We start from the raw sequence: 10,848 nt of genomic DNA, 5'->3' as shown, positions 1-10,848 counted from the left end.
GCATCTCAAGAGATTTGAGAGTGTGTGTATGTGTGTGTGTGTGTGTGTGTGTGTGTGTATATATATATATATATATATATATATATATATATATATATATATATTTACATGTGTATATGTGTGTGTGTATACAAACACATGCACCTGAACATGAGATTTTCAGGTGCAAGGGTTTCCTTTATCACCATGCCTTCCCTTCCAGAGTTATTATAAATTACCTGTTCAGGGAAAGCTGTTTTGTCTGGTTTCTCTTGCTGCTTCCTCCCCTTTAATTTTCAGTTGTTTGGAAAGCACCATCTTCCCAAATGTTCTCCAAACCCCTACCTCTGCCTGCAGCTAATTTTTCCTCTGGCTCCTTCCCCCAGGCTTGACATTTCTGGAAAACTTTAAAGTCAATTAATTGTTAATTCTGAGGATGAGCCCAGACCACTGGGAATCCTGGGCACTACTAATGAATAGATTAGCAAATTAAAGAAATCATTCCCTGAGACTCTTTCAAGAGCCATAAGCCTGGGATATGGGGTCAAAAGTGTCAAGGGAACAAAGAGCATGTTGGCCACCTCTGGAACCTCAGGGATCCAGGGTGGACCATGGTACCTGGACTTGGTAAATGTTGCAGGCTTCTCTTGTTGATTTCTTGCCCTTGAGCAAGAAAAGTGGAATTAATTTATCAGTCCACCCTTTTCTCTCAAAAATGTAGTCAGAAATTGCTAATCATTCCTTTAAGGACCCGAATCTTATTTTTTACAGCAACATAGCCAACTTTATCCATTTTGATTCAAAACTTTTTATAGAGCTGAAATAACCATCTTTTAAAGACAGTGGAAAGGATGAGTGTCTGATTGTGGACAGTAAGCCCTACCAATTAATTTTACCCTAAAAGAAAGAATTGGGGGACTAGAGAAAGTCAATCACAAAGCCAAAAATATAGCCATTGTATTTGTGCAGCACATGGTACGCACTTACCTGTTGTCTCATCTGATCCTCACAACTCCCTAGCAGGCCAAACAGAGCAAATATCTCCACTCAATAGATGAAAACAGGAGCCCAGATTAAGCAAATTGCTTACGGTCACAATGTAGTAAGGGGCAGAATGACCTTAGAGTACATCTCTTAGGGTCTGAGATCAGGATTTGCTCCTTAGAGACCACCACAGACTTTGTCAAACCAGAGATGTTGATATGCAGGTGTTTGGGTGTTTAAGGAGGGCGGGGAAAGAAAAAAAAAAACTGTGAAACTGACTTAAAATTTATTGAAATATAGCTTATGCAATATTGAATCATGTTCAAAAGCAGCTCTAATGAGATGCCTTTATTCTCTGAGTGAGCATCAGAAGTAGAACAAGTTCTTTTGTTTCTACTCCTTTTCACTACCTCATGCTATTCTCAGATTATGCCTAAAGACTAAACTAAACATTTGCTTTCTTAGCACTGAACTTCTGGTGCAAATGGAGGAATGGGAAGAATACAATGCTGCCCTTTATGGCCATCAACAGATTATGACATGATGAGAAAGAAATTTCTGACAACTTATAAGTCAGTGTAATGTCACTAACATATGGCACCATTTTTTGGAAGCTGGCCCTACATCCATAAGAAAAAAATGCCAGTTGAAATAAGCTTCCTCAGCTTTTTTGTTTTTCAAAGTGTTAGTACAACCAGTTAAATAAAAGTTTTAAACATCAACTGAGCTGGTTATGGCTAGCATTTTCAAAAAAAAAAAATAGAATTTAACAGAAAAAGCCAGGAATACATTGCACGTTTAACCATTTTTTCTCAGTTTATTTATGCATCTGCATATTGGGTTATGATGTAAAAGATATGAATTATTGTGAATCAGGAAAAATTTGAAAGCCATCTAAGGATACATGTGCCTCAATCCTAGATTTATGCTGGATTCCAAGACCCTTCATGGGACATAATTCCAACAATGCCCTATACTTGTCTTTTAGTGATGTTAAAATGTGAGAAAAATGTGCATCTTTGAAGACATGAAAATATTTGATTTTAATGGTTATTGGCTCTTGTCATTCTTCCTAAAAAATGTCAACATAAAAATATAGAATTAAATTTAATAGAAACATTTTTTGTGGAACTCATCTGTACTTTGATTTCACTGCCTCCTGAGTATAACTTTTGGCTAGTTTCTCAAGGCTAGAATTTCTCACTTCTTACCAGTCTTCACTAGTACCTCAAACAGGTGATCTTGGGAATGTGAATACATGCAGAAAAAGAGGAAGAATAAGGCAGTCTACAGAAAAAGTCCCAGATGTCAACCACTGTTTCCAACATTTTGATGCTAGTTTTAAATCTGAAAATCCTTAATATTGTAAAGAAGCAACCAGCTGTTTGGGAGCCTTAAAAACAAAAATCAAAACATCTTAAAACAAGCTTGAGAAAACTTTTCACAAGGCAAATTTTATTTTTCAAGTTATAAAAATATGAGCATGTCAAAAATAGTCTAGTCCATATAAGAGCAGTTCCAGCCATTTAAAAGTTATACAGATTTTGGAGAAAGCAATTCACAACCATTCAATTCAGTTATTGCTAGTTATATGCAGCTTTTATTTTTGACTGTTATTCACAAGAGAAAGGGCAGTATTTGGGCATTTTGTTGCTGCTAGAGCTGCGGTTTTAAAAAAAATCAATTCCAAATAAGAATAAGCTCCCTTTGAGTAGGAAATAATGTGCAATTTTTGATCAGTACTAAAAGAAGGTGTGGTTTAAATGTCAGTTCCACCCATTTCTCTCGTTTAATTCTATTTTGATAGTATATCAGAAATACAGTGTATAGCTTTGGGCGAATAAATGAATTGCTGATTTTAAGATTAAGTAATAAGAAACATTAATCTTGGCTGCAATGTAGAAACAAAGCTGGCATATCTAGCTTTAAAACATTACAAATTGCAAATATTTTAAAACAATAAGCAAGAACCAGAGCTAGGTTATTCTTTTCCTCTTCAGTAGTCAAGACATAAAATTAATCTATTTGTTCTTTTGAAGTTTATCACGAAGATCTGTTGTTCTCTATTTTTCTCTCAAAAAAGGCAATGAGATAGTCATGTTAACAGGAACATGTTTTAAAATAAATGTGCCCAATGTCATATGGAAGAATGAATCACAAACCAAATAATTTTAACTTTAACAGCACAAAACATGGGGGTGAGTAATCCATAGGAATCTTTGGGCCTAACATTCACTGGAAGACTTAGTTAAGGGTGTCACAAAGAGATAGCAATGGCTTTGTTTCCAACTTTCCTTCTAGACCCTGTTACAAGATTAGGCTTACTGCTGACATTCAACCCCCATAAGTTTTTGAATAAACAGATACATGATGGTGACAAGTATAAGATGAAGTATAAAGACCTTAAAAATCATTCTTAGAACAAATGTGACACTCATGACATTTGGCAAGGATACATAATAACTTAGTGATTTAAATCCTAAAAATAGGTTACATTTTTAGGAGGTAGTAAACCAGTACAAAACTTTTACCATTTAGTCACACACCCCCCCCCCACTTTTAGCTTCAACCTTGGATATTTCTACATTTCTCACTCCCCATTCTCCCATTAAAGCTATTAGTTCTTCTAGCACTCATTACCAAAATTTCTAGACCTGGAGCTGCCAACATATGTTTTTAAGAAGTCTTAATCCACCAAATGCACCCAACAATCAAGTGTCAATTTAAAACATTTTTACCTATTTAGTTATTAATTCACTTATAAAATAAAAACTCAAAATAAGAAAATTTAACACGAAAAAGTCTATTAAATATTCCACATGCAATTCTAATATATCATAGTAGGTTATGAACTGATAAACTTACTGTATATCACAATGTATTACCAGTGTTAACTGAAAATAGGCATGTGGTTTAGTAAAAATTCAACCTATTAACCGGAAAAAAAAAAAATCCCACTTACTCCCAGAGAGTTATATTGTGTTGCTACTCCACAGATAGTATTACAAAAGGATTCCATTTTTGTGATAGGCTGGGTTCACAGTGAGTATGTTAGTACCAAGATCATGTGTTTAACATTACTTTAAGAATGTCATTAGTGGAATGTATATAAGGCATGTCAAAAACTAGCATTAAAGCTCTGAAGGGCAACAATCCAAACTGGCAGCTGCTAGAAAAGGTGCTGCTAGGAATAAAAAAATACTGAAGAAACTTAGTTTCAGCACAAACCAGTTTACAGTGTTTTTCTAATTAAATGAATCCATTCACACAGACCTCTGCTTCATGAAATAGCAGAATAAGAATAGACTTTTACCCCTTTAACTACTAGCCCAATCTTGAAAACGGAAGCAATCACTAGCAATCTTCCACACGGTGCTATTAGGAGTGGACTGAGCAGTCAGCAGAAAGTTCTGGTTGAAGTAATGTTGTTTGTTTCCATCAAACTTCACAGTTCCACTGGTCACAACAAGAACTGTAGTCTGGGACTGTGTAGCTTGCTCTTTGTCCACACACAAAGAAGAAAGAGATTAGTTTCTGTCTCTAAATAGGCAAATTTTCAGGCTACAATTGCTTATGATCTAACAATGAAATTTCCATAAACATTCTTTACCTTAAGCATAATCTTGAACATGTATGTTCAAATCCAGAAAATGAAATACTATTTTCAAAAATATCAAAATTACTTTTGATCTAGAAAGATTTGGGGGTAATCTGAAGTTTCAAAATAAAGAACTTATAGGACCATTTGCTTCCTGTATATATTAATATTTCATTAGCTTTCTAACAGAGCTTTATTGATATTTTACTTAAGTTATTCTTCAACAACTATAAAGGAAAAATAATCACCCTAAACAACTACTTAAGATACTAAGGACCCCACCTAGAGGTAATTATTATAAACTGCATCAATTTACTCTAAATCAAATTCTTTCTGGCTTAAAGTCATCCTTTCACATAAAAGAATAAATTTTCGTGAAATTTGAATATGTTGTAAAATACTGAAGCACATTAGAGATATGGCACAAATTTTCTCTGGAAACAGGGTGTGATGATGTACACCTATAATCCCAGCAACTCAGAAAGTTGAGGCAAGAGGATCAGAAGTTTTAGGTCAGCCTCAGCAACTTAGTAAGACCTTGACACAAATAAAAAGAGCTGGGGATGTGGTTCAATGGTAGAGGACCCCTGAGTTCAACCCCCAGTACCAAAAAAATAAAATCTCTGGAAATACACTTCATTAACAAAAATAATATTTAATCTCTATTTCTCATATAACTTTCAATAGGTCATAATTCCATAGTCTACCAAAACCTATTAGTGATTCTATGGAGTGAGAAGCATCTAATGGAAGACCAAGATGAAATTTTCATATTTAACTTGCTCAAATAAGTAAATATTTCTACCACTAAGTTATTTGCCACTTTCAGTATAAAAGCATAGTGCTCACTAAAGAAAACAAAGGAAGTACTTTGAAAGATCATCTTACCATGGACTGGTTGGCAATCTAACATATTGATCTGGAACTCACTAGAAGGCAACATCTCGAAAAAATTACTTAGAGCATCTAGCCCTGTAACAACATTTCCATTCCATATTAAAGTGGCCTTGTCCAAATACAGCCTGGTAAGTGCCTATAAAGAAAGAAAAGTTTTAAAAGGGATTTTTTCCCCCTCAGGTAAGCATTTTCTAGAAATGGATTAAAAGATTGTGTATGGCATATAAACACTTTCACAGCTATACCTCCATCTCCACTTCCTCTGCCCCATTGCCACCAGAAACCAATGTGAGCTAAGTGTCCATTTTATAGTTGGCCTGAAATATTATGCTATCATTTCTATATTATGCAATAAATACATTTTTCATATTTCCTTTTCAGTCATAATGAGAAAACCTTGCATCCAAACACAGAGTATTACAGTTTTGCTTTCTGTTTTAAAATGAATTAAATGATCACAAGTTCTAAGTACATACAGCCTCAAACCAATTTTATTTTTTGTCCTTTTTTTGGGGGGGGGTGGGTACTGGGGATTGAACCCAGGGTCACTTGACCACTGAGCCACATCCTCAGCCCTATTTTGTACTTTATTTAGAGACAAGGTCTCACTAGTTGCTTAGCACCTCATTTTTGCTGAGGCTGGCTCATGATCTTCCTGCCTCAGCCTCCAGAGCCACTGGGATTACAGGCGTGCACCACCATGCTCAGATTATTTTCCGTACCTTTTTAAATGAGAATTAACAAAGTTCCAATTAAGCCCTACTATAATCCTAGTGGTTATATACGTGAAATAATTTGGTGTTTGTATGTATAAGGAAAAAATAGTTCCTTTTGCTACTACTCTATTAGCATAATATTTCAAAAGCATCATGAGCATTTGTAGAGCTCATAATTGAAATGGTAAGTGAAAAAAGGGTCCACACAAAGGAAAATTCGAATTACCACTTTTTTTTTTGTATCAAGGACTGAACCCAGGGGTGGCGCTTAACCACTGAGCCACATCCCCTCCCTTTTTATATTTATTTTTTAAATTTTGAGACAGGGTCTTGCTTAGTTGCTTAGGGGTCGCTAAATTGCTAAGATTGGCTTTGAACTTGTGATCCTCCTGCCTCAGCCTCTCAAGACCCTGGGATTAGAGGCATGCATCACCACACCTAGCTCAAGTAACCTCTTTAGGGTTAAGGGACATATAATTTGCTCTATTAAAATATTTAACAGGTCAAAAGACAACAGATGTTGCCTTTTATTACTACTCTATTTTTGAAAGCAGTGAGACACAAGAAACATTCATGACATGGAATAATACACATCCACTGCCAAACATCAGTGGCAGAATCATCTGTTATCTTCTGCCTTTAAAAACGTATCTTAGAGAAAGGGTATTAAGTTTTGTATCTCCAGAAAGTGTTCTCTTTAAAAATAAAGCACAGTTCTAATGTTGATGGGAGACTTAGGTAAGACTCACTTGATCACATACTAAAATAATTACGTAGACATAGAGCCCAGTGATAAATAAATAAAAATGCTGATAAAGTGAAAACTTGGTCTGTTGAAGTAGAAGCATTAACAATATGTGGATTCTCTTTTAAGTGCCAGCTGTAGTTGTTGAGTCTTAAGTAGAAATTATCTATTAATATATTAAATAAGGAAACATCCCTATAAAGACAGATCCTTCCACTAGTACTGATATTTCTTTTACCATACTGGTTAAACAATGGGACTAAGAAAATGTTACATAATTAAGTAAATATATGCTGGGCTCCTCAGTGCAGTGCAGTATTTAAGTCTTATTAACTACTCTAAAAATAAAATGTGCTTAAGAGAAATTAGCAATTCATTCAAGGACCTGGAAATAAAGGCAAACCTAGGATATGATTCCAGATTCCAACTATCATTACTACCAAACCAATCTTTCCATAATCAACTGGTGTTAAACACATCCATAGTTATCACTTCTGCAAGTCAGATAAATAGCTGGCTCAAAAAAAAAAAAAAAAAAAAAAAAAAAAAAAAACCTGGTGGGGCTGGGGTTGTGGCTCAATGGTAAGAATGCTTGCTTAGCAGTATGAGGCACTGGGTTCAATCCTCGGCACCACATAAAAAATAAACAAATTAAAGATATTGTGTCCATCTATAACTAAAAATAATTTTTAAAAACCTGGTATTTGGGCTGGGAATGTGGCTCAAGTGGTAACGCGCTCGCCTGGCATGCGCGGGGTGCTGGGTTCCATCCTCAGCATCACATAAAAATAAATAAAGATGCTGTGTCCAATGAAAACTAAAAAAATAAATAAAAAATTCTCTCTCTCTCTAAAAAAAACCCTGGTGTTTTAATAAAGTGGTATTACACTTACCCTTCTTCTTTTGTCCATTGTCTCATAGTAAATATTAACAAATTCCTCAGCAGCTCTACATGCCTGATCTACATACATTTTAAAATCCTACAGGAAAAATTACAGAAAATTATATTAGCATCCATTCAACCCCTCAAAAACACAAAACAAACAGAAGCTGATGATTTCCACCACTATGTAGTTTTTTATATAGAGTTCAAGTTCTTCCCCATAAATCTGGACATTTTAAAAGTTAGGGCTTAAAAGATTCCCATTTTTAAAAATTTCACTATGTTTAGGTCAAGTTTTTTTAGGGCATAATCAGCTCAGTGAATTTTTTTTTTTTTTTACTCTTCAAGCAGAAAAATTCATAATCTTTGCTTGGCAACTAAGGAAAGGAAGACTCAGAAATTTATAAATCATTAACCTTAAAATGACACAGTTTGAGCCTTAAAGCTGGGGAGAGGGTTGACTTATCTCTGAATAAGTTTGGAAAGGACTGAGTTCCTTTGTATGACCAATCTCAAAAGTTGCTCAATGAAAAAACTGGTTCAAGAACTACTTGAGAAACTAGACAGCTCCACTTAACAAACTTTCTCACATTACTTAAACATTCACCGCTGTTTGTAAAACAAGTATTAAACCGGATACGCTGACGGGGTTCCCGCAAGAGGGTGAAGGACTAAGTACCTCCTTCCTCAGCTATTTACTGGGCTAGGACTATTATTTGAGTCAAAAATAATGAATCGCAAGTTTCATTTCCTTTTCAGGTGATCGAAAGTGTTTCAGAACGGGAGAAAATACAAAGGGCACGGTAAGCCATGAACAACAGACCAGAACACCCACCTTCCCTTCCCCTACCTCAAGGTCCTTTCAGATACCAGAAAGAAAACGCGCGGTTTGAGGGGCGGGCAGCAGACAGTGGGTCCCGCCCCGGAGGCCAACGGGCCAGACCCTGATTCGCCATTTGACACGTGACCAACAGCCGGCACCCGGCTTCACGTCCCTCCTCTCGGCAGCCCAAGGCCTGGTGCCCAGGCGTCCTGCCGGGACCCCGCACACTCACCATCGACATGGTCCTAGGGGAGCTTGGTAATGTTTCGGCTGTGGCGGCGTCACTATGTCCTCACGTGTTTGCCTCGCTCGGCTGCAGAATGAGGAAATATTTAGGAAAGCAGCGAAACCCGCCAAACGCACACAATTTTCTACCCGCCCATTCTCTCCCGGAAGTAGCTAGGTCCGTTGTAAAAGCGCTCCGACGTCCCAACCTTAAGCCTTACCTCACTTCAGTTCCGACGGAGCCCTCCCATCTGCCTTACTTACTTCCTTGCTGGATTTAGTTTAAAAGTAGTGGGGGGGAAATCCACTTTGTCTCGAACACTAAAATTAAAAGTATCCCAATTTTCAAACACGCGCCCCGGCTTAAGCTGAAACGAAAGCGTCTAATTAGGGGGACTTCCTTTCTCCAGGAGGCGGGGCCAAAGATCACTGATCGACCACCACGAAAGACTACTAGATTCTTAACCTAGAAAAGAGGGGTGGAGCCTGAAAAAAGGCGCACATACTGCACCTGACCGGTTTAAAAAAAAAAAAAAAACTTTGAGTTCTGGAACTTTCTCGAAGAATCGACTCAAACTGTAGTGTCTCTACGGTATGCCTAAAATTAGTAACTAAATGATTTTACACTCGCTATGTCCAAAAGAAAAGTTCATCCAGTTCCTCCTCACCATGGCTAGTCATTCCACTAAATAACCTAAAGGTTCAGTAGTGACCACATGCAAAAATACTTCCCTAAGTATTTTTACCTATATTCACTTACTGTTCATAGTAACTGTGAGGTAAATGCTATTTTATTATCATATTATGCCTACGAGTAATTATCCTATCTAAAGTCACAAACTACTTGAGATTCAAATTCAAGTCATGTAAACACCACAGCAATCTGGGCAAGGCGGCACACGGCTGTAATTTCAGTGCCTCAGGCGGTTGAGGCAGCAGGATTGCAAAACCAGCCTCTGCAATTTAGCGCCCTAAGCAACTCAGCTACTCAGACTCTAATTTTAGAGATGGTGTCTCTAAAATATAAAAAGGGCCTGGGGATGTGGCTCAGTGGTTAACTGCCCCTGGGTTCAATCCCCCGAACCAGTAATAATAATAATAATAACCCTACCAAGGAGTGACCAACTGTCACTCCTTAGCCCTTCCTTAAAACTTCTCATCTTAAAGTCACCAGTGACTCATGGGACTATCAAATCAAATACCTCCAGTAGTCTCAACATGAATAGCTTTTTTGTTGACCCTAACAGTAATAGCAGCTCCTTCTATAGTATCTTTCTCTGTCTTCCTGGGGCCAATCTCTTCTATATTTTCTCATATTTCTGCTTCCTGACCTTTCTCTTACTCCTGTTAGTCGACGACCTCTAACGGCTACTGCTGCTTCACTTACCTTTTTTCCTCCTCTGCAGGCTTCTGACTGGCGTCACATCCGGGCGGCCCCCACTTTTAAAAGTCGCCCTCCTCCCACGTGATCTCAACTGCTATTCCTATGCTAATGCACCAGAGCAGCCAATAGCCAGCCTTGATCTCTAATCTGAGCTCCAATTACGCATATGGGATTTTACCAAAGAGAAACACCAGAATGCGCTACTAGCTTCTTAACCTCATAATTCTAAAATTTAAACTCATTATTTTCTGTGTCTTTCTAGCCTCTGTAGTCTCTCCATCATCTATGCTTGAATTCTTGGAATCTTTGTTGAGTCTCATCTCCCCATCATCATCATCTTCATTCGTTCAACAAATATTTATTAAGCATTTACTATGTGTCAGGCATTGATAAAGGGTCTGGATATTGACTAGTGAACAAAGTAGATATGATCCATACCCTCTTGAAGCTCAAAGTGTAATTGGGACCCAAACATTAATGAGTTACAAAGGAATTCCAAGAAAAAAAAACAATTTGGAGTAAATTGCCTAGTTTTGCCCATTTGCATCTTATCTTCCCACCCGAATCCTGAAGCATTCCTCATTTCATGTCCCCTGAACATCAGTAACTTTGAC

General features: G+C 37.1%; 1 protein-coding gene across 3 annotated transcripts; it reads right to left on the bottom strand.

The window, feature by feature from the left end:
* Positions 1-2,391: 2,391 nt before the first annotated feature.
* NXT2 (nuclear transport factor 2 like export factor 2) lies at positions 2,392-9,012 on the bottom strand. Of its 3 annotated transcripts, none has more exons than XM_081278156.1 (4): positions 8,858-9,012; positions 7,813-7,899; positions 5,450-5,594; positions 2,392-4,462 (listed from the first exon to the last, which is right to left on the bottom strand). In XM_081278156.1, exons 1-4 carry the CDS (start codon positions 8,864-8,866, stop codon positions 4,281-4,283), a joined length of 423 nt encoding a protein of 140 aa, XP_081134282.1. In that variant the 5' UTR covers positions 8,867-9,012; the 3' UTR covers positions 2,392-4,280. The 3 variants fall into 3 exon arrangements, with proteins under 3 accessions (XP_081134282.1, XP_081134283.1, XP_081134284.1); XM_081278157.1 differs by lacking the exon at positions 8,858-9,012 and adding an exon at positions 8,653-8,718; XM_081278158.1 differs by lacking the exon at positions 8,858-9,012 and adding an exon at positions 8,638-8,684.
* Positions 9,013-10,848: the final 1,836 nt, after the last annotated feature.

The sequence above is a fragment of the Spermophilus citellus genome, assembly GCF_964194105.1.
Source record: "Spermophilus citellus genome assembly, chromosome: X".
In the NCBI taxonomy this organism is placed as follows: Eukaryota; Metazoa; Chordata; class Mammalia; order Rodentia; family Sciuridae; genus Spermophilus; species Spermophilus citellus.
Note: the sequence above shows the minus strand (reverse complement) of the source record. Positions and strands in the feature narration are given on the sequence as shown.